A 26292-nucleotide genomic window follows, 5' to 3' on the forward strand; every position below is an offset into this window, starting at 1 on the left:
AAACACAGGAAGAATGTGCAAACTCCACATGGACAGTGACCCGGGATCAGGATCAAACCCGGGTCCTCAGTGCCATGAAGCAGCATCTCCAAGGACGTTGATGTTAAACATTGCAAACATGCATTATACAGCTGAAGTCTAAATTTGTACTCTCGGGGCAGCACGGTGGCACAGTGTTAATACTTCTGCTTTGCGGCGCCAAGGACCCGGATTCGATCCCGGCCCTGGGTCACTGTCCATGTGGAGTTTGTACATTCTCCCTGTGTCTGCGTAGGTCTCACCCCCACAACACACACAAACAGGATGTGCAGGGTAGGTAAATTGGCCACGCTAAATTGCCCCTTAATTGGAAAAAATAATAATTGGGTACTCTGAATTTAAAACAAAAACATTTATATTCCCACCATTTTATATCCAGAAAGGAATCCAGGACACCAATAAACCTGACCTTTATCTAGTTAATTTTAAAACATGGTGAGTGAAACTAGAATCAGGAAATAGAATTGCAGAATCCCTGTAGTGCAGAAGGAGGCCATTTGGCCCAACATGTCTGCATCGACCCTCTGAAAGAACACCCTACAACACCCCCCCCCCCCCCCCCCCCCCCCCACACACACACACACCTAACCATTGGACAGTATGGGGCAATTTAGCATAGCCAATCCACCAAACCTGCACATCGTTGGACTGTGGGAGGAAACCGAAGCACCCGGAGGAAACCCACGCAGACACGGGAGAAATTGCAAATTCCACAAAGACAGTCACCCAAGGTTGGAATTGAACCCGGGGCCCTGGCGCTGTTGAGACAGAATGTTAACCACAGTGCCACCGTACCGCTCGACTAACCAAAAGCTAATGGGTATAATTTATCTTCTATCAATGAACTGGCCCAAGTGACTCAGACTCATTTCACAAAGGTTTGTGTAACATACTTTTCTATAACCTCCGTTAGTTTTCAATTTATCCTGTTACTACCTTGGTGATTATTGAATAATATCGCAGTACCGTCATACGTGTTCTGAAAACCTTTAATTTGTTGCTGCCCGCTGTGCTCTCTGGATGGGGATGTCTGTAACAGAACTGTGTGATTATATGAAAATTATACACTCTATTATGAAATTATACATTCCATCCTACCCGGGGTGGAGCACTGAGAGCTGTAATGCTCTAAAATCTGATGTTAGGTACAGATATGTCACTGGGGCTGGTTTAGCTCACTGGGCTAAATCGCTGGCTTTGAAAGCAGACCAAGGCAGGCCAGCAGCACAGTTCAATTCCCATACCAGCCTCCCACAACAGGCGCCAGAATGTGGCGACTAGGGGCTTTTCACAGTAACTTGATTTGAAGTCTACTTGTGACAATAAGCAATTTTCATAGGGGCTGGTTTAGCACAGGGCTAAAGAGCTGGCTTTTATTTATTTTTTAAAATATATTTTATTGAAATTTTTCAAACAAAAATGTTTCCCGTTTTTTACAACTCAACAACTCTACAACTCTACAACTCAACAACTCTACATTAAACATTATTTAAATAATATAGTGAGCTTACAACAAAACTAGAAAACAAATAGCAAAAACACCCCCTCCCCCCTGGGTTGCTGCTGCTGTCCTTTCTGTCTTTTCATTATCGTTCCGCGAGATAGTCAAGGAACTGTTGCCACCGCCTGGAGAACCCCTGAGCCGATCCTCTCAACGCAAATTTTATTCGTTCCAATCTTATGAACCCTGCCATGTCGTTTATCGAGGCCTCCACGCCCGGGGGCTTCGCTTCCTTCCACATAAGTAGAATCCTTTGCCGGGCTACTAGGGACGCAAAGGCTAAAATATCGGCCTCTTTCGCCTCCTGCACTCCCGGTTCTTCTGCAACACCAAATATAGCTAACCCCCAGCCTGGCTTGACCCGGACCCCCACCACCTTTGAAATTACCCTTGCCACACACCCCCAGAACTCGTGTAGTGCCGGACACGACCAGAACATGTGTGTGTGGTTCGCCGAGCTTCCCGAGCACCTCCCACACCTGTCCTCCACCCCGAAAAACCTGTTCAGTCTTGCTCCCGTCATATGTGCTCTATGTAGAATCTTAAATTGAATCAGGCTAAGCCTGGCACACGAGGACGAGGAATTTACCCTACTTAGGGCATCCGCCCATAGACCCTCCTCGATCTCTTCCCCCAGCTCTTCTTCCCATTTTCCCTTCAGCTCCTCTATCATCACCTCCCCCTCGTCCCTCATCTCCCGGTATATTTCGGACATTTTGCCCTCTCCAACCCATGCCCCCGAAATCACTCTATCTTGGATCCCCTGCGTCGGGAGCTGCGGAAATTCCCTCACCTGTTGCCTCGTAAATGCCCTCACTTGCATGTATCGGAAGGCATTCCCTGGTGGCAACTTATATTTTTCTTCTAGCGCTCCCAGACATGCAAACGTCCCGTCTATAAACAGGTCCCTCAGCTTCCTAATTCCTGCTCGCTGCCAACACTGGAATCCCTCATCTATCCTCCCCGGGACGAACCTGTGGTTATTCCTTATCGGGGACCACACCGAGGCACCCGTCACTCCCCTGTGTCGCCTCCACTGCCCCTAGATCTTCAAGGTCGCCACCACCACTGGGTTTGTGGTGTACCTTTTCGGGGAGAACGGCAGCGGCGCCGTCACCAGTGCTTTTAGGCTCGTTCCCTTACAGGACGCCATCTCCAGCTTCCACGCTGCTCCCTCTTCCTCCCTCATCCACTTACAGACCATCGACACATTGGCGGCCCAGTAGTAGTCGCTCAGACTCGGCAGTGCCAGTCCCCCTCTGTCCCTACTGCGCTGCAGGAACCCCCTCTTTACTCTCGGGGTCTTTCCCGCCCACACAAAGCTCATAATGCTCCTGTCTTTTTTTTAAAAAGACCTTTGTGACCAGGATGGGGAGGCACTGAAACACGAAAAGAAACCTCGGGAGGACCACCATTTTAACTGCCTGCACTCTGTCCGCCAGTGACAGCGGCACCATATCCCACCTCTTAAAGTCCTCCTCCATCTGCTCCACCAGTCGCGTCAGGTTAAGTCTATGCAGGGTTCCCCAGTTCCTGGCCACCTGAATCCCCAGGTATCAAAAATTCCTTACCACTCTCCTCAGCGGCAGAGCATCTATCCCCCTGCCCTGTTCCCCGGGGTGCATCACAAAAAGCTCACTCTTCCCCATATTTAGTTTGTATCCCGAGAACTCTCCAAACTCCCTAAGTATCTGCATTACCTCTGGCATCCCCTCTACCGGGCCCGCTACATATAGCAGTAGATCATCTGCGTAAAGCGACACTCTGTGTTCCTCTCCCCCTCTAAGTACCCCCCTCAACTTCTTAGAATCCCTCAGCGCTATGGCCAGTGGTTCAATTGCCAACGCGAACAATAACGGGGACAGGGGACACCCTTGTCTTGTACCCCTATGTAGTCGAAAGTATCCCGATCTTTGCCTGTTTGTAACGACGCTTGCCATCGGGGCCCCATATAAGAGTCTGACCCATCTAATAAACCCCTCACCGAACCCAAACCTCTTCAGCACCTCCCACAGATAGTCCCACTCCACCCTATCGAATGCCTTCTCTGCATCCATCGCCGCCACTGTCTCTGCCTCCCCTTCCGGTGGGGGCGTCATCATCACCCCCAGCAACCTTCGTACATTAGCATTCACTTGTCTCCCCTTTACAAACCCTGTCTGATCGTCATGCACCACCCCTGGGACACAATCCTCTATCCTTGTCGCCATCACTTTGGCCAGCAGTTTGGCGTCTACATTTAGGAGTGAGATGGGCCGGTATGATCCACACTGCAGCGGGTCTTTATCTCGTTTCAGGATTAGCGATATCGTCGCCTCTGACATTGTCGGGGGTAGCATCCCCCTTTCCTTAGCCTCATTAAAGGTTCTCGCCAAAAGCGGGGCCAACAGGTCCATATACTTCCTGTAGAATTCCACCGGAAACCCATCTGGTCCCGGGGCCTTCCCTGCCTGCATGTTCCCCAGTCCTTTAATCACCTCATCCACCTCGATTAACGCCCCCAGACCTGCCACCTCCTGCCCCTTCACCTTCGGGAACCTTAGCTGGTCCAGAAAGTGTAGCATTCCTTCTTTTCCCCCCGGGGGTTGGGACTTGTATAGCCTCTCATAGAAGGTCTTGAACACCTCGTTAACTTTCCCTGCTCGCTGCTCCATATTTCCCGTTTCGCCCCTAACTCCCCCGATCTCTCTCGCCGCCACCCTCTTCCGAAGTTGTTGGGCTAGCAGCTGGCTCGCCTTTTCCCCATACTCATATTGTATCCCCTGTGCCTTCCTCCACTGTGCCTCTGCCTTTCCCATGGTCAGCAGGTCAAACTCCGTCTGTAGTCTTCGTCTTTCTCTGTATAGCCCTTCGTCTAGGGCCTCCGCATATTTTTTATCCACCCTCAAAATTTCCCCCACTAATCTCTCTCTTTCTTTGCCCTCTTGTTTCCCCTTGTGGGCTCTGATGGAGATCAGCTCTCCTCTAACCACCGCCTTCAGCACTTCCCATACTACCCCCACCTGAACCTCCCCATCGTCGTTGACCTCCAGGTATCGCTCAATACACCCCCTCACCCTTCCGCAGACCCCCTCGTCCGCCAGTAGTCCCATATCTAATCGCCAGAGTGGGCGCTGCTCCCTTTCCTCTCCTAGTTCCAGATCCACCCAATGCGGGGCGTGATCTGAAACGGCTATGGCCGAGTACTCCGTTCCTGCCACCTTCGGGATCAGTGCCCTTCCCAAAACGAAAAAGTCTATCCGGGAGTATACCTTGTGGATGTGGGAGAAAAAAGAGAACTCTTCACCCATCGGCCTGGCGAATCTCCACGGATCCACTCCCCCCATTTGTTCCATAAATCCCTTAAGCACCTTGGCCGCTGCCGGCCTTCTCCCGGTCCTGGATCTGGACCGGTCTAGCCCTGGATCCAGCACTGTGTTAAAGTCTCTCTCTCCTCCCCCCCCCCCCCCCCATTATCAAATTTCCCACCTCCAGGTCCGGGATACGTCCCAGCATTCGCTTCATGAATCCCGCGTCATCCCAATTCGGGGCATATACATTCACCAGCACAACCGCCTCCCCTGCAGTCTGCCACTCGCCATCACATATCTGCCCCCACTGTCCACCACTATGTTCTTAGCCTCGAATGATACACGTTTCCCCACCAATATTGCCACCCCTCTGTTTTTCGCGTCCAACCCTGAGTGGAATACCTGTCCCACCCATCCTTTTCTTAGTCTAACCTGATCCGCCAACTTCAGGTGCGTCTCCTGGAGCATGACTACGTCCGCCTTCAGTCTCTTTAAGTGCGCAAACACCCGTGCCCTCTTAATCGGCCCATTTAAACCTCTCACGTTCCACATGATCAGCCGGATTGGAGGGCCATTCACCCTCGTCGACTAGCCATCCCCTTTTTTAGGCCATCTCCTCATCCAGGTCCCACGCACCCGTCTGTCCCCCAGGCAGCGCCCTCCCGCCCCGACCACCTCATCTCTTACCAGCTCCCCCTTGCACTCAGCAGCAGCAACCCAGTTAATTCCCCCCCCCCCCCCCCCCCCCCCCCCCCCCCAGCTAGATCCCCCTCTAGCTTGATTACTCCCCCCATATTGCTTCCGGAAGTCAGCTAACTCTGGCTGACCTCGGCTTCCCCCGTTCACTCTTTGACCTCCCTGCGTGTGAGGCTCCCTTCCTTCCTGCGCCCGTTTTCCCGCTATAATTTCCATAGCGCGGGAAAATACCCGCGCTTTCCTCGGCCCCACCCCCTATGGCGCAGTTCCCTCATTCCCCTTTCCTGTCCCTTTTCCCACCGGCGCCCACATTTCTTCATGTCCCCCCCCCATCGGGGGGAGAAAAATTCCCCGTCCAGCATTGCTATACAGTAGCCCTCCCCTTTCCCCACTTTACATTTCTGTACCACCACCTCGCTGCTTCTCTCCAAACATCAAACTCTCAAATCTATTCCAGTTTCTCTTCTTGGATGAATGTCCATGCCTCCTCCGCTGTCTCGAAGTAGTGGTGCTTGCCCTGATGCGTGACCCACAGTCACGCCGGCTGCAGCATCCCAAATTTTATTTTCTTCCTATGGAGCACCGCCTTGGCCCGGTTAAAGCTCGTCCTCCTTCTCGCCACCTCCGCACTCCAGTCCTGATACACACGTATCACCGCATTCTCCCATTTGCTACTCCGTGCCTTCTTGGCCCAGCTCAGGACCATCCCTCTGTCCCTGTAGCGATGGAACTTCACCACTATTGCTCTTGGTGTTTCCCCTGCCTTTGGTCTTCTCACGAGGACCCCGGTACACTCCCTCCACTTCCAGGGGGCCCGTTGGGGCCTCAGCTCCCATTAGTATATGGAGCATCGTGCTCATATACGCCCCAGCATCAGCTCCCTCCGTTCCTTCAGGGAGACCTAGAATCCGTAGGTTTTTCCTCCTCGAGCTGTTCTCCAGGGCTTCCAGCCTTTCTATGCACCTCTTGTGTAGCGCCTCGTGTGTCTCCATTTTTACCACCAGGCCCTGTATCTCATCTTCATTCTCAGCTGCCTTTGCCTTCACTCCACGGAGCTCCATCGCCTGGACCTTTTGTGTTTCCTTCAGTCCCTCGATTGCCAGTAACATCGGCGCCAGCACCTCTTTCTTGAGCTCCTCCACACATCGTCGGAGAAACTCCTGCTCATCTGGGCTCCATCGGCCGCCATCTTGCTTCTCCCTTCTCTTCTCTGCCGCTGCTCCAAAGGATCCTCCGCAATCTGGCCACTACCGCCGCTCCTTTCCATACACACCCGGGGGGGACTCCTTCCTTCGTCACCTCACACTGGGTTGGGTCGAAAAGAAATTCCGTTGGGACTCCCGATAAGAGCCCAAAAGTCCGTTGGAACGGGAGGTGCCGAAACGTGCGGCTTAGCAGTGCATCGCCGCAACCGGAAGTCGTCAAGAGCTGGCTTTTAAAGCAGACCAAGGCAGGCCAGCAGCACGGTTCAATTCCCGTACCTGCCTCCCCGAACAAGCGCTGGAATGTGGCGACTAGGGGTTTTTCACAGTAACTTCATTTGAAGCCCACTTGTGACAATAAGAGATTTTCATTTTGTTTCATTTCATTGTGATGAGTCTATTGCAAAGGAGTGAAATAAGGCTGATTTTTCTGAAGTGTATTTCCCCAATCAGTTATAAATACTCTAAAGCCAGGGACAAGACTAAAGTGTGTCACCGGTATCAGAGTCTTGGATTATGTGAAAGATGGCAGCATCTGGATCCATAAAAGCGATGGCTCCGGACAATGTAATAAATACACAGCAGGTGGAGTGAGAGGCTGCTGACCAGGATCACCAGCTGATGCATTGTGTGTGTACAAAGCTGTATGTACCTGAAGCTATTGACCCTTCATTTCACAAATCAAGTATTTACTACTTCTCAAAGAGCAGATTTTCCCGTTAATGCAGAATGTCACTTGCATAACAATAACTTGCATTAATGTAGAAAAGCACCCCAACGTGTGTCAGAGATATAAGGAAAAGGGACTCTTTAAGCCAAAGGAGGAGCGATTAAAAGTGGTGATATTGTGGTTTCTGAATAATACTCTTTATTAGTGTCACAAGTACGCTTATATTAACACTGCAATGAAGTTACTGTGAAAATCCCCATGTCGTCACACTACGGTGCCTGTTCCGTTACACAGAGGGAAAATTCAGAATGTCCAATTCACCTAACAAGCACGTCTTTTGGGACTTGTGGGAGGAAACCGGAGCATCCGGAGGAAACCCACGCGGACACTGGGAGAACTTGCAGTCTCCGCACACTGACCCAAGCGGCAATCGAACCCGGGTCCCTGGTGCTGTGAAGCAACTGTGCTAACAACGCAAGGAAATACACAATGAATGGTAGGCCGCTAACCACTGTCTTACCGGAGGGATGAGCAAAGAAATTCCAGTGATTAGGGCTGAGGCATTTAAAGGTATAACCATTTTTGTTGGGACCCAGGAAGGAGCAATGCGAGTTGGTGGAACAGGCAATTTGGGGCAGCAGAGTTGTAAGGCTGCAGAACAGTACAGAGATTGGGAGTAGCATTGGGAGACCGTTGTGCATCACACCCACAGTTGGATATATGTGTAACTCCAAATTCCATGGTTTGAATCAATGTGACAGCGTCGGGGAGATGCCATGTATTTCCCCTGACCCTATTTTTGGCTCCTGCCCTAATATATAAATGACATAAAGCCTCCTCTCTGCTGGAACATACATGGATATGGATTTTGGGTGCCACCAGAATCTGGCTCCGAAGTGAAACTCCCTCAGCCAAATAGCTTGATGGCTGTTGATGTTGAACATTAAGGAGAAAGAATGGCGTGGGCAGCATGGTAGCACAATGGCTAGCACTGCTGCCTCATTGCGCCGAGGATCCAGGTTCAATCCCGGCTGTCCGTGTGGAGTTTGCACGTTCTCCCCGTGTTTGCGTGGGTTTCGTCCCCACAACCCAAAAGATGTGCAGGGTAGGTGGATTGGCCACGCTAAATTGCCCCTTAATTGGAAAAAAATGAATTGGGTACATAGAACATAGAACAATACAGCGCAGTACAGGCCCTTCGGCCCACGATGTTGCACCGAAACAAAAGCCATTATATCATACACTATACCATTATCATCCATATGTTTATCCAATAAAATAGAACATAGACTAAATCTCTAAATTTATTTTTAAAAAGGAGAAAGAATGGCCACGTGCGTGAGGCATTAAGAGGTTGCACTGAAACCTGCCTACTTTTTAAATGATTGATTGATTACTAATTGATAATCAGTACTCGATTACCAAATGAAATCTGTGGGATTGTTTGATGCAGATATGATAGCGGCATTTAAGAGGCATCTTGATGAATACATGAATAGGATGGGAATAGAGGGATATGGACTTCGGAAGTGCAGAAGGTTTTAGTTTGGACAGGCATCATGATTGGTGCTGGAGGGCCAAAGGGCCTGTTCCTGTGCTGTACTGTCCTTTGTAGGTGCTGAACTGAACCGGCTTTAAATTTGAGCAATGTGTTAGCTTGTCAGTTCCTTCTTTTAGAGTCCTTCCTTTCACAAGTTGCATGAAGCTGAAGACACTGTTGAAAGCAAACTGGTTGACCAAAGTTCAATGTTCTAGGGAATGGCTGATAAAGCTCCTCTGGACTGCTAGGTAGTTGAGGCACAGATTGTCTTGGTGGTTCCCTGCAGATTTGAAGCTTCTGATCTGTGGATGAATTAATTGCTGGGGAAAGAGATTATTTGGAACGCTGGATAAATGGACTCAATTTGAGCTTCGGGCATCCTCATGCTGTTTCTTTCTGTTCAGATGCTGCTAGGTTTGCTGAGTTCATCTTTTGTCCACTGTTCCTTGTAATTCCCTGCACTGACTTATGTTTTTCAGAGTTGGAAGAACTGCTCGAGCTGGGAAAGCTGGGCTAGCATTCACACTCCTCCTGAAGGTGCAGGTGAGTTACTGTGCTTGCTGTGCCTGTGCTCCCTATTCTGTTGAGCTTTTGCTATTTTGTTAAGCTTTTGACTGGTGTTTTAATCCTTTCACCAACCTCTTACGGTTATAGCCAATTATTGGGGTAAGCTGTTGTCACTGTGCAAGCAGGTTATGTTGAACTTGTATAAGTCACTGGTTCAGCCTTAGCTGGAGCTTTGCATCCAGTTCTGGGCGCCGCACTTCAGAAGGGATGTGAAGGCATTGGAGAGTGTAAAAAAGATTTATGAGAATTCCCAGGGATGAGGAACATGAGTTGAGAAGATAGATTGAAGAAGTTCGGACTGTTTTCCTGGGAGAAAAGAAGGCTGGGAGGAGATAAGAGGCATTCAAAATGATGAGGGGTCTGGACAGTTTAAACATTTTTTATTCATTGATGGGTTGTGGGTGTCACTGGTAAGGCTGACATTTGTTGCCCATCCCTAATTTCCCTTGAACTGAGTGTCTTGTTAGGCCATTTCAGAAGGCAGTTAAGAGTCAACCATACTCCAGGTGGGTCTGGAGTTGCATGTTGGCCAGACCAGGTAAGGATGGCATATTTCCTTCTCTAAAGGACATCAGTAAACCAGTGGATTTTTATGGCAATCGATGATGGTTATCATGGTCACCATTATTTCACCAGCTTCCATGGTGGGGTTTGAACTCTTATCCCTGGGCATTACTATTAGCCTGGGCCTGTGGATTACTGGTCCAATGACATAACCACTACGCCCCCATCCCCGCCTCTCTCTCTCTCTCTCTCACCAAACCCCCCCCCATGGAGAAACTACTACCATTTGTAAAAGGAGGACGACGAGGCAGCATGGACTTAACATAATTGGCAAAAGCACCAGAAGCAATATGAGAAGAAAAGTATTTGTGCAGTGAGTGTTTAGGGTCTGGAATGCACCATAGAGGCAGGTCCAGTTGAAGCATTTGAAAGAGAATTAGACTGTTACCTGAAAGGGAAGAATGTTACAGGGCAAAAGTGGGAGAATGGCACCAAGTCATTCAGAGAGCCAGTGCAGACACAATTGGCTGGATGGCTTCTATCTGTGCTGTAACGATTCTGTAATTCAATCTGGGAATGTAACTACACGGGAATATTTATTCAGGTGAGTTTTGAAAAATGTTTGGTGTGAGGAGAGAGGGGCGGAGGAATAAGTGAGACACCCTACGCCACATGGCAAGCCTCCAATATCTGTGCTCACACTGCAGGAAGAATTCTGCATGGAGGTCAAGGACAAAATAGGTTAATTGTGGCATCACCAAAGAACTGGGAGCAGATCTGCCCACTGGTCATTTTGCCAACTCTATGACATGTGACAAGATAAGTGATCAAATGTCACGTAATGTGATGTCAGATCACGACGGTTTAATCACATGTTGCCAATGATTTGCTCCCAGTCAACATTTGTAGCCCTGGTTGTAGGAGGTACCCTTTAAACAAAAACATTGTGATGATCTGCTGAAAGGGTTATTCACAAGCTGAACAGTTTGTAACAATCTAGTGGTAGTACTGAAGCCTTGTGTCCCAGAACACGTAGCTCTGGCCAAGCTTTTCCAGTCCATCTGCAATACTGGCATTAACCAGCAATGTGTAAAATTGCCCAGGTATGTCCTTCCCACAAACAGCCCGATAAATCCAATCCTGCCAACTTAGGCCCCATCAGGGCAACATGGTAGCATTGTGGATAGCACAATTGCTTCACAGCTCCAAGGTCCCAGGTTCGATTCCCGGCTTGGGTCACTGTCTGTGCGGAGTCTGCACATCCTCCCCGTGTCTGCGTGGGTTTCCTCCGGGTGCTCCGGTTTCCTCCCACAGTCCAAAGATGTGCAGGTTAGGTGGATTGGCCATGTTAAATTGCCCTTAGTATCCAAAATTCCCTTAGTGTTGGGTGGGGTTATTGGGCTATGGGATAGGGTGGAGGTGTTGTTGACCTTGGGTAGGGTGCTCTTTCCAAGAGCCGATGCAGATTTGATGGGCTGAATGGCCTCCTGCACTGTAAATTCTATGATAATCTATGAATCTACTCTTGGTCATCAGCAAAGTGATAGAAGGCTTCATCAACAATGCTTTCAGGTGACACTTAACATAACGATAGCCTGTTCACTGTCGCTCGGTTTGGGTTCCACTCACCTCCAGACCTTATTACAGTCTTGACTCAAGCATGGATAAAAGAGCTGAATCCGAGTGGTGAGGTGAGAGAGACTGCCTTGACATCAAAACAGTGTAGCTTCAAAGAGTTGAAGTAAACTGAAATCAGTGGCAATCAGAGGAATTCTCTCTACTGGTTGGAGTCATATCTTGCATAAAGGAAGACGGTTGTAGTTGCTGGAGACCAAACAAATCAGCTCCAGGACATGACAGGAGGAGTTCCAGGGTGGTATATGGCGCAGTGGATAGCACTGGGATGGCTCTGAGGACCCGGGTTCGAATCCGGGCCCTGGGTCACTGTCCGTGTGGAGTTTGCACATTCTCCCCATGTCTGCATGGGTTTCACCCCCACTATCCAAAGATTAGGTTAGGTGGATTGGTCACGCTAAATTGCCCCTTAATTGGAAAAAAATAAAAATAATTGGGTACTCTAAATTTAAAAGAAATGACTGAAGGAGTTCCTCGGGGTAGTGTCCCAAGGTCAAACAATCTTCACCTGCTTCATCAATGACCTCCCCCCAGCATGGCACAGTGGAGCAGTGGTTAGCACTGCTGCCTTACGACGCTGTGGACCCGGGTTCAATCCCAGCTCTGGGTCACTGTCCGTGTGGAGTTTGCACATTCTCCCCATGTCTGCATGGGTTTCACCCCCACTATCCAAAGATTAGGTTAGGTGGATTGGTCACGCTAAATTGCCCCTTAATTGGAAAAAAATAAAAATAATTGGGTACTCTAAATTTAAAAGAAATGACTGAAGGAGTTCCTCGGGGTAGTGTCCCAAGGTCAAACAATCTTCACCTGCTTCATCAATGACCTCCCCCCAGCATGGCACAGTGGAGCAGTGGTTAGCACTGCTGCCTTACGGCGCTGTGGACCCGGGTTCAATCCCAGCTCTGGGTCACTGTCCGTGTGGAGTTTGCACATTTTTCCCGTGTCTATGTGGGGCTCACCCCCAGAACCCAAAGATGTGCAGGGTAGATGGATTGGCCACACTAAATAGCCCCTTCATTGGAAAAATTTAAAAATAAATAAATCAATGACCTTCCCTCCATCATAAGATCCAAAATGCCAATGTTTGGTGATAATTACAGTGAGCAATACTCAGATAATGAAGTGGCTGTACCCACAATTGGGTTGATAAGTGGCAAGTTATACTTACGGAATGCAAATACCAACTAATGACTGTCTCCAACGTAAGATAACCTAACTGACTTGATATTCAATGGCATTGTCACCACTGAACCCCCCATCACCAACATTTTTTTTGGGGTGTTGCCATTAATCAAACACCTAATTGGACTAGCCATATAAATACTGTGGCCAGAAGAGCAGGTCAGAGGCTGGGAATTCTGTGGAGACTAACTCATCTCCTGACTTCCAAAGCCTGTCCACCATTTACAAGGCACATGTCAAGTGTCTGATGGAATACTCCCCATTGCCTGAATGAGTGCAGCTTCAACAACACTCAAAGTTGTTGTTTTTTTCTCATGCTTTTTTAAAATTTAGCGTATCCAATTAATTTTTTCCAATGAAGGTGCAATTCAGCGTGGCCAATCCACCTACCCTGCACAACTTTGGGTTGTGGGGGCGAAACCCAAAGTTGACACCATCCTGGATAATGCAATTTGTTTGATTGGTACCCTATCCACAACCTGAAACATTCACTCCCTCCACCAACATTGGCAGCATTGTGTCCCATCTATAAATACACTGCAGCAACTGACCAGAGCTCCCTCCACAGCACCTTCCAAACTTGCAATTTCGAACACCTGGGACAAAAGTAACAGTTGGATGGGGACGCCATCACCAGCATGCTCTTGTCCAAGTCACTAACTATCCTGAGTTGAAACTATCGCCATTCCTTCAGTGCCACTGAGTCAAAATCCAGGAACTCCCTCCCTAACAGCACTGCAGCAGTACAGGAAAGTGGCTGCACGGTGGCGCAGTGGTTAGTGCTGCTGCCTCGCGGCACCAAAGTCCCAGGTTCAATCCCAGCTTTGGGTCACTGTCCGTGTGGAGTTTGCACATTCTCCCCGTGTTTGCGTGGGTTTCGCCCCCACAACCCAAAAGATGTGCAGAGGAGGTGGATTGGCCACGCTAAATTGCCCCTTAATTGGAAAAAATTAATTGGGTACTCTAAATTTATTAAAAAATTAAGTGGCTCACCACCACCTTCTCAAGGGCAATAAATGCACAGTCCCCACCACTTGCATCGTCTCTATTTATCCTGAGGATAAAACAACTCACTGACCCGGAATCTGGCAGCAAAACTAGTCCGTAAAGTCAAGAGCTCCATTTTTGCTATTAAATGGTGGAACTTGCTTGTGCCGCTCATATCCCATGAATGAATAGAAAAATATGTCTGTTCACTGTTGTGAAGGGGAGGGCGAGTCTGTGCTAATCTAACCTTACTATTCCTGCATGTGGACATTGAATTTTACTGGTTTGTGGTTGTCATTGCAGGAACAGCGATTTCTTCAGATGCTGAGAGACACTGGTAGCAAAGAGCTGAAGAAGCAATTGGTGAGACAGGAATATTTGTCTCTATTGATCCAGCGCTATGAAGGAGCTTTGCAAGAGCTTCAGCAGGTTCTTAAGGTAACTCAGGGCCACTTGGGATCCTATTACAAAGTCTTTCAAGCTCATTTAATGGCTAAAATGGAGTTCTTGACTTTACTGACTGTAGTTTTGCTGCCACATTGCGGGTCAGTGTGAGTTGTTTTACCCTCAGGATAAATAAAGACAATGCAAGTGGTGGGGACTGTGCACAGAAATCGAGTAGATCTAAGAGGGGTTTGGGGGAGGGAGAGAAGATGAAATAAGTTTAAATAGAAGAACGGGTGATGACCGAGAAACCCCTTCTTGATTGGCTTGCACAGTTACAAGAAAACCCCACACTCTCTACTGTAACTCTATTTTATTTGGGTATTACAGTCTTCAAAATCAGCAACGCTCAATATGATTCAGACTCACTGCTGAGCTCTAGGTACTACCTCACACATAGTGAAGGAGGCTGGCCAGGCTACGATCACTCGATGTGGATATCTTCTTCTCCGAGCTCAGGATCCCTCTTCTGCACTGGTTGTTCCTGGGGTCTCCCAGCTAGTCGCTGACCATGTGTTCTGATGTTCCTTCTTTTATCCAGATTCTGCTAGCACTGAGTCACAGATACACACACGCACACCAGGCCTGAGTTCTATTGTTCCATCAAGACTGAAACTCATTAAAAAACATTTTTTTAAAAAAATTCCTTATTGTCACAAGTAGGCTTCAAATGAAGTTACTGTGAAAAGCCCCTAGTCGCCACATTCCGGGGTCTGTTCGGGGAGGCTGGTACGGGAATAGAAATTAATAGAAATAAAAAGGATACTCCTGTTCAGCCGGGGTGATTCAATCAAAATCTATTGTCTACTGAAACACACTTTTCTGACCAGCTATGAGCCCATTATTGAGTCTGATGGCCTGTTTGTTTATTGTTCGTCTTGCTGCAAAATTGATCACTACTGTCCCAAAGTTATTTACATATTCATAGTCTGGCCTTTGCCCTTTTGCGTAAACACGATTACTGTAATCACAAAGTGGGTAATCACAAAGTTCAATATAGCGATAATAAGTTTCTGTGTTCACTTGAGTGCTCAGGCAGACGGCCAATATTGATTCCAGCCAGGGTCTTATTTGGAGTTCCTGTTTTTTTTTAAATTTAGAGTACCCAATTAATTTTTTCCAATTAAGGGGTGTTGCTAACTTTTGGTTGGTTCAATTGGCTCTGTTTTATAACCTTTGCTCTCGAGTCGCCAGGTATCTTTATGATACCGCCTCGAGGTTCAAGTAATGATCAATAACTCAATACACCGATTAGTAAGATTCAAATCAAAGCACATTTATTATGCACAGTAATCGCTACTCATGCACAAATTCTACTTCTAAGCTACTTCTACAACTAACAGGCCTATACTTAGCTTCGGACTGGCCCAGGTCAGGGGAACAAATGGCCTTTCGTTCGTTCGGGGTCTGAGTCTGCGGGATTCGAAGTTGCTGCAGATTGGTAGCTAGGAGCGCCTATCTCATAGCGAGCTGCTATGATTTTGTTGACTTAAGACTTACTGGATATCGGCGGCAGCTGCACCGGTCACTGTCAAGGGTTGGTTCGCGTTGCTGAGTGACCCGGTCAAGAAGAACGATTTTAACTTGGGGGCTTAACTTTATCGTCCCATGGGGCTTCCCGCCTTTCGGGGCGGACCCTGTACCTGGTTCCAAGTGATTGGACTTTGTTCCAATCGCTTGGTTCGATTTCTCCAATACTGGAGCGGTTCCCTGATTGATGGGCGGTCTTGAGGTGTCCGTTAACCTCTTTTGTGTTGGCTCCTGCTGGCGCCGGGGAGTCTGGCTTGGCTTTGTTTATCCCAAATGTTTCGATTGTTCCCGGGGATCGCTCATTAGTATGTAGATGGCTGCTACATTGTTATGCAGATGGCTGCTTGTATCGATGCTGTCTGGGCTTTTGCAGAGTTTAATACACAGTAACTTGTACCTGCTAGTTTCTGCCTGTGTTGGCTGAATTTCCCTTCAGCCTTTGCTGTTCTCCATTTTAAATCGGGACTTGGCTAACCCAGGTGGCTACACTCCCTCCTTGTGATCCTAACGCGAAGTGTGAAGGATCACATAACTGTGTTGTTTTTCATTCCCTGACCCGGCGAGCACTCTTCTATGGCCTCTACACTGACCATAACTATGCAAAAAATTTTAACTGACAATTCTGAGAGGCGCTATGTCAAACAGGGACATGCATTACAAAACAAGAAAATCGCAACCTCTAACTATCCTTAATAAACTACACTAACTCAAGCATTTCATCACACTAACTTCCTAAACCATACAAACAAAATCATAGCAGTATTATACATATTTTCTGGCTTGACAGTCAAGCTCAGGATTGTACAATTGCTCATGAACATTTCTTTATTTACAACAAATCGCAAACGAATGCTCTTTATTATAGATCGCGGGGGTCGGGGGCCTGGTCATATCCGGAAATAGGGCATCTTATCCTATATACCGGGCTGCGAGCGCGGTAGGCTCTCCTTTTTCTCAGACGAATAGTCTGCACGATGCAGCAGAGCATCGGCAATACTAATAGGGATTCTATCAAGTAGGACAGGGAGTACCAGGTTATAAACCTGTCACACCAAGATGGTGTGGTGTCGCTTGTGACTGGGCTCTGGGTACTGTGGGGAAGTGAATCATTAACGGCTGGGGGAGTTGAGGTCAGAGGGTTCGTGTTCGCGCGCAACCAAATGTCCATTAGGGTTATGAACCACGCGGAGGATGTCCTCATGGTTCTTCTTCCTTCACTTCTCTTCTCTGGTCCTGGAGCTTCTGGAGTTCTGTGTGATCAAGCATAATGTCTGTTGGACTTCCGGTTGCGGCGATGCACTGCTAAGTCGCACGTTTCGGCAGCTCCCGCTTTAACGGACTTTTGGGCTCTTTTTGGGAGCCCTAACGGAAATGTTTTCGGACCAAACCCAGTGTGGGGTGACGAAGTAAGGAGTCCCCCCCCAGTGTGTATGGAAATGATCGGTGGTAGTGGCCCGATTGCAAAGGATCCTCTGGAGCAGCGGCAGAGAAGAGAAGGAAGAAGCAAGATGGCGACGGGTGGAGACCAGACGACATGGGGGCCGGATCAGCAGGAATTCCTTAGACATTGTGTGGAGGAATTAAAGAAGGAGGTGCTGGCGCCGATGTTATTGGCAATCGAAGGGCTAAAAGAAAAGCAAAAGGCCCAGGCGATAGAGCTCCATGGGGTGAAGGAGAAGGCAGCTGAGAACGAGGATGAGATTCTGGGCCTAGCGGTAAAAATGGAGACGCACGAGGCGCTACACAAGAGGTGTATCGAAAGACTCAAAGTCCTGGAGAACAGATCGAGGAGAAAGAACCTCCGGATTCTGGGTCTCCCCGAGAGAGTGGAGGGAGTTGATGTTGGGCCTTATGTGAGCACGATGCTCCATTCGCTAATGGAAGCTGAGGCTCCCTCGGGCCCCCTGGAGGTGGAAGGGGCTCACCGGGTCCTTGCGAGGAGACCCAAGGCTGGAGAACCACCAAGGGCGATAGTGGTGAGATTTCACCGCTTCACAGACAGAGAGGCTGTTTTGAGCTGGGCCAAGAAGGTACGGAGTAGCAGGTGGGAGAATGCGGTGATACGAGTGTATCAGGACTGGAGCGCGGAGGTGGCGAGAAGGAGAGCGAGTTTTAATCGGGCCAAGGCGGCGCTTCACAAGAAGAAAGTAAAGTTTGGGATGTAAAGTAAAGCGGGGGGTGGGGTGTGGGGGGGGGGGGGGGGTAACTGGGTTGCTGCTGCTGGGATCGAGAGGGAGCTGGCAAGGGAAGAGGTGGTCGGGACGGGAGTGCGCCGCCTGGGGGACTGGTGGGTGCGCGGGACCTGGACGTGGGACTGGCCTAGAGTAGGTGATGGCTGGTCGGGGAGGGGGGGGCAGGGGGCAGCCCCCCAATCTGGCTGATCACGTGGAATGTGAGAGGCCTAGATGGGCCGATTAAGAGGGCCCGAGTGTTCGCGCACTTAAAAGGACTGAAGGCAGACGTGGTCATGCTTCAGGAGACGCATCTGAAGGTGGCGGATCAGGTTAGGTTAAGGAAAGGAGGGGGGGGGGGGGGGGAGGGAGGATTTCAATACTGTGCTGGATCCAGGGTTAGATCGGTCTAGATCCAGGACCGGAAGAAGGTCGGCAGCGGCCAAGGTGCTCAGGGGGTTTATAGAGCAAATGGGGGAAGTGGATCCGTGGAGATTTGCTAGGCCGTTGGCCAAAGAGTTTTCCTTTTTCTCCCATGTTCATAAGACTTACTCCCGGATAGATTTCTTTGTTTTGAGTAGGGCACTGATTCTGAGGGTGGAAGGAACGAAGTACTCGGCCATAGCCGTTTCAGATCATGCCTCGCACTGGGTGGATCTGGAACTAGGAGAGGAGAGGGAACAGCACCCACTGTGGCGACTGGATGTGGGACTATTGGCAGATGAGGGAGTCTGTGGAAGGGTGCGGGGATGTATTGAAAGGTACCTGGAGGCCAATGATGATGGTGAGGTCCAGGTGGGGGTAGTATGGGAAGCGCTGAAGGCGGTAGTTAGGGGAGAGTTGATCTCCATTCGGGCTTACAAGGAGAAAAAAGAGGGCAAAGAAAGGGAGAGATTTTGAGAGAGGATAAAAGATATGCGGAGGCCCCGGACAAAGGACTATACAGAGAGAGGCGAAGACTTCAGACGGAGTTTGACCTGCTGACCACAGGGAAGGCAGAGGCACAGTGGAGGAAGGCACAGGGGATGAGATACGAATATGGGGAAAAGGCGAGTCGGCTGTTGGCTCACCAGCTTCGTAAGAGGATAGCGGCGAGGGAAATAGGGGGAGTTTGGGATGCAACGGGAACTACGGTGCGGATTGCAGGGAAGGAAGGTAAATGAGGTGTTTTAAGACCTTTTATGAGAGGCTATATAGGTCCCAACCCCCGGAGGGAATAGAGGGGATGCAACAGTTTTTGGACCATCTAAGGTTCCCGAAGGTGGAGGAGCAGGAGGTGGCATGTCTGGGGACGCCAATCGGGGTGGACGAGGTGACTAAAGGGCTGGGGAACATGCAGGCAGGGAAGGCCCGGGACCAGACGGGTTCCCGGTGGAATTTTATAGGAAGTACTTGGACTTGTTGGCCCCGCTGTTGGCAAGAACCTTTAACGAGGCCAGAGAAGGGGGGGGACTCTACCCCCGACAATGTCGGAGGCGTTGATATCATTAATCCTGAAGCGGGATAAAGATCCGCTGCAATGCGGGTCATATAGGCCTATCTCGCTCGTGAATGTAGACGCCACGTTGCTGGCAAAAGTGCTGGCGATGAGATTTTAGGGTCCGATTCATGCGCTCCACGATATTACTCGACTGGGGCTGGTATGCAATGTGGAATTTTTGGGTAATGCCAAATATCGTGAGGACGTTCTTCGTGACACGTCCCGTAAAATGGGAGCCTTGGTCGGATTCAATGCTGCAGGGGAGTCCCCATCTCGTAAAGATGTGGTGGGTTAGGATCTTGGCTGTGGTCTTTGCCGTGTTCGTTCTGGATGGGAATGCTTCCACCCATTTTGTAAACGTGTCTATCACCATGAGTACATATTTATAACCATTCCTGCAAGGGGGCAATGGTCCTATAAAATCAATCTGGAGGTTAGTCCAGGGGCCATTAACGGGTCGGGTGTGACTAAGCTGAGCCTTTTTTGCGTACCTGTCCGGGTTGTTCTGGGCACAGATGAGGCAATTCTCAATGTAATGAGTTACATCATCTTTTAAACTCGGCCACCAGCAGAGCTGCCTGAGGTGGGCTGTAGTGGGATTGATTCCCTGATGTCCATGACTGTCATGGAACAAACAAATCAGTTGGTTCCTGTCCTGTTCAGGAACCACATAAAGGGTGTCCTTTAACACCACACCGTCATGTGTGGTCAAAGCCCTTTTAAATCTGTCATAGGGGGCTAGATAATTTCCTTTCAAAATCTCCCTGAGATTGCTGTCTTGCTTCTGGGCCTGCACTAAATCCTCGATGTTAGTCTGCGAGACCTGAACTGCATTCACTGGTGCGCTTTTGTGGGGTGTCCAAAAGTATCCGTGCCTGGAACCCGCTTTAGCCGGTGCGTCGGCTTTTACATTTCCGGGGGGTGGGGGGGGGGGGGACAATGGTGACTTCAAATTTTGACTATCCCAAAAGTCCTGTTCTGTGCTCGCTCTAAAATGTGATGGAGCAATGGGGCTGATGGGAGGGTTTTCCGTCTGCGGAAACAAATCCTCTTGCTTTCCACAGGGGTAGGAATTCCGTACGGCTGTTGCAGACATAGAGGCTGTCCGAATATATGTCTGCTGGCTGGGGAAGGAATCTGGGTGTTCCACTATGTATGCGATGGCCGCAGGTTCTGCTGCCTGCGCGCCCAAGTGTCTTGGAAGTTTTATTGCTATTTCTTCTGGGGCGCGTCCCTGCGCGTTCTCGACGTAAATACCGCATCTTGGTATGTGCTTCCCTTCTAATATTGTGGAAGATCCATCCACATATATCTTTATGGGTTCGCACGTGTCTGTGTGCTTGGGGCTCTGGATTGAACTACCTATCTTTCTGGGGGGGTGTTTTAGCAATAAAGGGGCCTGCGTTGTGGTGTGGAGAGATAATTTCACATTCATGGGGGGTTCCGGGGTACTGTAATTTGTTGGCTAAAAAAGTGTGGGTCTTTGTCCTTTTAACAGTGATGTCCCGTCCCTGCAAAAGAAGGGTCCATCTGGCTGCTCTTATCTGACTAACTGTACCGTCCTTGTGTCGTCCGTCCAGTAAAAGTTGGGTGGGCGTGTGTTCTGTGAGGATTGTGATGGTGTTTAGTCCGGTAATGTACAAAAAATACTGTACTGCCCAGAATACTGCGAGCAGGTGCCTTTCACAGGCTGAAAATCCCTGCTCCACAGCATCTAAAACTCTGGAGGCGTAAGCCACGGGCCTTAACTGTTCGTGCCATTCCTGAAGGAGCACGGCCTGGACGATGGGAAAAACATTGGAGCTCAGCCGCGTGTACAGAATCTGGAGCTTCTGTGCTTCTGAGATTGGGTCTGGCGCAGACCTGATGTATGCTTCAAAGCAAGCTAGCCAAAGTTGGAAGTCCTTTTTGGCGTTGTCTGCTTGAGGATGCAGCTGCAGGCGATCCAGCTTGATGCGGAGATCCATCTCTGAAAGATCTCTGTGTAATAAATTGATGCACTATCAATTACGACAAGACGAGAGTAGAGAGTAATCAAGGCTTTATTACACAGAGATGTGTGGCCTCCTACAGCAGCTTACGAAATGGCTGCTGTTCGGAGAGCACACACATTTATACTTCGCCTCCTGGGCAGAGCCAGCAGGCAGGGATCTACCCCCGTACCTATAGTACAGGGGCCTTACCGTAATACCCATATATACAATATAATACATCAGTGGTGACTACCACGGGGTACCAGGGGTCGTGTCAGGGGGGATGTCGAGTGGCGCTCTTCGGTACAGAAAACGGGACGAAGTGTGGCTTTGTTGAGTCGTTCCCCGATGCAGCCCTGGATTGCAATAAAGTCCTGTTAGATAGCTGCGAGTGCCAAGAAACACCCGCCTAAACGCGCGTGACATGGGACTCTGTTGCAATTCGGTTACATCGGACCGTCTGTTTCTTTCTCCACAGATACAGTCAGGCCTGCTGAGTTTGTCCAGTATTTTCTGTTTTATTTCACTTTTCCAGTATCCACAGTATCACCAAATGATCAAAGTGTGAATCTTAACAGATTTGTTTTATTTTCTAAACCTGCTTTTGGGGGGGGGGGGGCTGGCACGGTGGGGGGTGGTTGAGGTTAATTGCAGGACTCTTACAACCAACCCACGAAAATTGGCTAACTCTTGAGGGAAGGTGGATTAAGTCATTCTGATCCGAAAAGCTCTGCGCCGGGCGGTGCTGCCGGGGGTGTTTTGTCTGTCCGCAGAAGTAGCATTTGGGTCTCCCGGGGTTGCTTGGCTGCCGCACGGCGCAAGCGTGGGATTGGCTGAGGGCGGTCGCTGACGGGGTCCACGATGGGGCGGCCGCTGGCGGGGTACACGATGCACCAGGGGGGGTGGGCTGTGCGGTCGGGGGGCATAAGCCTGTACGATGCGTGAGGCAACCGTGAGCGAGAGCGCTAGTTTCTTGGTCGCCGCGAGGTCAAGCGTGGCCCCTTCTAAGAGGCGCTGGCGGATGTAGTCAGACCCTATGCCCGTAACGAACGTGTCTCTCATTAGCAGGTTCAAATGTTCAGTACCGAAACGGCCTGGCAGTCACAGTCTCTCACCAGGGCGAGCAGAAATCTTTCACAGAAGTTGGTGCTGCGTGGATAGGGGGTGCCCGGCGTAGATCTTCATCTATCTTGGTTTTTTATTCTTAACTTACTTCTCATTGCTGGCCTCAAACAGGTTTTGGAACAGGCCGACAAACTGCCCCCAAGTATCCAGAAAGCCTTCCTCTGACCCTCGGATGGCGTACTTAATCTTCTCCAGGTGGAGAAATTCTGAGAGGTCAGCGAGCCAGTCTCCAGCTGTGGGTGGTGCTGCCGATCACCAGCCGAGCAGGATTCTCCGGCGTGCGATTAGGGAAGCGAAAGCAAGGGCATTAGCTCCCTTCCCCATGTGTAGTTAGGCAGCTCCAATACCCCGAAGATTGCTGCTATTGGGCATGGCTTCACCTTCACCCCCACCCCCACAACCTTGGACATTGCCTATTGCAACAAAATCAACAGCAATAACAACAAAATGCAACATGATCTGTATCTAAGGGTGTATTTCCACATTAGAGCATCAATCCCAAATATCGCCCCATCAAGTGGTTTCCTTTATTATTAGTTTCTTGTTCTACCTGAACATATGTCTTGTGTACACTTTTTACCTTCTCGAATTTCCTCAATTGTTCAGACAACATCTTTATGTCTGTTAGATAGCTCTCTTTATAGTCTTTCAGTTTCCCTTTAATCTTTTCAGTAATGTTCAGCTCGACTTTTGATCATTTATGTATGCCTATCCCACTCTAACTCTTCTATCCCACTCTTTAATATTTACTCTCTTTGTTACAGCTATCATTGTAAACCTAAATATTCAATAGTCACAGCTCATACCTAATGTCTCCACTAGCATACACAAACTTTTCCCCCATATGGTTTAAATAACTATGGTTTAAGTACAGGTAAAAAAAAAAGCAACTCAATATGTCACCTTAACAAATTGTTCTTTTTTTTAATTTAAAGTACCCAATTCATTTTTTTTTCAATTGAAGGGCAATTTAGCGTGGCCAATCCACCTACCCTGCCCATCTTTGGGTTGTGGGGGTGAAACCCACGCAGACACGGGAGAATGTGCAAACTCCACACGGACAGTGACCCAGGGCTGGGATTCGAACCCGGGTCCTCGGTGCCGTGATGCAGCAGTGCTAACCACTGCGCCACCGTGCTGCCCCTGGGCGCCATTGTTGCGAGCTGGCTGGGGTTGGCCAAGCAAGTGCAGTTTAACTGCTGCTCGACCTTGTTAGCAAGGGGCTGGCGAGCCTTCATTTGCTGCGAGAAGCTCGTGGCTAGCCACCGTGCCATCCCTCTTATCATTGTTCTTGGCCATTCTTTTTTAGTTCATGAATAGCGTGATCTGCACAAGGTCCATATTTTATTCTTGTATGTTTTTGACTTCCATTCCATAACTACAGACAAATTTTTTTGGAAAACATTTTATTAAGGCATTTATGATTTTATAACAACAAATACAAATGTAAACATAACTCAGTAAATAACGCCCCCCCCCCCCCCCCCCCCCCAAGCCAACAACCATACCCAGCCAACATCGCTTATACACACAACTCCCCCGTCCCACAACCTCCTCTTGCTGATCACACCTAAACGAAACTAAACTAACTCCCCCTACCCCCTCTCCCCATTGTGTCTGCAAACAGTTTAGTTTACCCCGAAGAAGTCGATAAACGGCTGCCACCTCTGGACGAACCCTAACATTGAACCACTTAGGGTGAACTTGATTTTCTCAAGCCTGAGAAACCCAGCCATGTCGCTAACCCATACCCCCGATTTTGGGGGCTCCGAGTCCCTCCACGCTAATAGGATCCGTCTCCGGGTTACCAAGGAGGCAAAGGCCAAAACGTCAGCCTCTCTCACCCCCTGGACTCCCGGGTCTTCCGACACTCCAAAGACCGCCACCTCTTGACTGGGCGCCACCCTCGATTTTTAGCACCGTGGACGTAACATCCGCAAATCCCCGCAGGAATCACCTAAGCTTCGGACATGCCCAGAACATGTGAATATGGTTTGCGGGCCCTCCTGCACACCTCCCACACCTGTCCTCTATCCCAAAAAACCTGCTCATCCGGGTCACAGTCATGTGTGCCCGGTGAACCAGCTTGAATTGTATCAGGCTGAGCCTGGCACATGATGAGGACGTGTTGACTCTACTCCGAGCAGCCTCCCACAAACCCGCCTCTAGCTCCTTACCCAGCTCATCTTACCACTTATGCTTTACCTCCCCTATCTGGGTTCCCTCTCACTTCATAAGCTCTTTAAAAATTTTGGAGACCTTCCCTTCCCCCATTCCCGCTTTCAAAACTACCTTATCCTGTATCCCCTGTGGCCGTAGAAGCGGAAAGGTCGAGACCTGCCTTTGTACAAAGTCTCTCACCTGCAGATAGCGAAACCCATTTCCATCCGGCAATTCAAACTCCTCCTCCAAATCCTTCAAAGAAGGAAAGCTCCCATCATAACCCCAGACAATTAATTGATGGAAGAATCCCATCACCTGTTGCAGCTTCATTGACACTCCACAAATTTAACATTATCTCCCCATCTGAAGATCACCTCACTCATGAACACAGGAGCCCATTTCCTTTCACAGAAAGACATTAATTTCTAACCTATTTGCACTTAAGTAGATAGAATAAAAACAACAGATTTTACATGTTCATGTGTTCATTAGCTGAGTTAGCATTTACTCAGTTTGAGTAACCTACACAAAAACAAATATTATTTTTCTAAAACTATCCCAAATTCATATAGTGACAATGTATGCTGAGAATATGTTTAGTTTATCTCTTTTTAAACAACAAAAAGAAACCCAAAAGCCCATACAAACTAACTCCTATTATCCTTCATTTGTCAAAAAATTAAAAATGAATTGATTAGCCCCTTTTTTATTCATACCCTCAATTTTTTTAATCAATTAAATCTCAAGCAATTATATCCCGGCATGGTAGTTTTAAGAGAGCAATCACATTATCAGACCTACAATTGGTAATCACAAAAGCTTTAATTCAGAGGGCAACAGCTAAGTCCGAATGAGTTAACCTTTGCCACAAAAAGGTAAAGCCTTTAGGTCCCCAATTGTTGCTATGTTGTGATAAAATAATCTTGAAGCCTTCAAGCTGCCAGGCTTGTTGGCTGTGACCCGTGATTTATCTATTTTAAAAGAAAAGCACAAAAATACATTTGTCTTGGAGCTTCCTTTGCTCCCTCAGTCTAGACAGCCACTAATTGGCCATTCAACACTTGATTGGATGTGCAGAGACTGTAAGGGCAGGGGCGTGAAGACCCTTCAACTTCCATTTCACACCCGGCTGAGAAACAAAATCAAGCCCATGGAGCCATTGCCGAGAAACTGAATATGACTGCATGGAAACAAGTTGGAGTAATTCCTTACCCATCCACATTAGAGTGCTATTGGCAGAAACCTCGGAACTGATCACCTGAGAGTACAGAGAATCCGGGGGGAGGGGCGAATAATACCTTCAAGAGGTTTGTCTCTCCCTCAATAGGTAATGGGGATTGAAAAGAAACACAAATAGAGATGAACAGAAAGCCTCGAGTTCTGAACATTTGAAATAAAAACAACAAAGTGGATATTTGCAGCAGATGTGTTAGTATCTGAATAAGGAAAAGTAAAGTTAGCTGTTTGTTAATCGTCTCTCTCCAGGGAGGTGGCACTGCCAGTGGTGGGGAGTGGACTGACAGGTGAAACTGTGGGTGGTATAAGTAAAGATTCGTATGATACCCCAGGAACTTCAGTGTCTGTTAGTGA

At 48.7% G+C, this 26292-nt stretch overlaps 1 protein-coding gene across 3 annotated transcripts in view; it reads left to right on the forward strand.

Annotated features, from left to right (window-relative positions):
* ddx51 (DEAD (Asp-Glu-Ala-Asp) box polypeptide 51) overlaps positions 1-26292 on the forward strand; it is a 70033-nt gene that overhangs the window by 42600 nt on the left and 1141 nt on the right. For 2 of the 3 annotated variants that reach the window (XM_072499002.1, XM_072499010.1), the window contains exons 14-15: positions 9418-9481; positions 14120-14254. In XM_072499002.1, the coding sequence (XP_072355103.1) occupies positions 9418-9481; positions 14120-14254 (199 nt within the window). Of the gene's footprint in view, positions 1-7692; positions 7886-9417; positions 9482-14119; positions 14255-26292 lie in introns of those variants that run through there. The other variant, XM_072499020.1, reaches the window with a different exon arrangement.

The sequence above is a fragment of the Scyliorhinus torazame genome, chromosome 1 (genome assembly GCF_047496885.1).
Source record: "Scyliorhinus torazame isolate Kashiwa2021f chromosome 1, sScyTor2.1, whole genome shotgun sequence".
NCBI classification, from domain to species: Eukaryota; Metazoa; Chordata; class Chondrichthyes; order Carcharhiniformes; family Scyliorhinidae; genus Scyliorhinus; species Scyliorhinus torazame.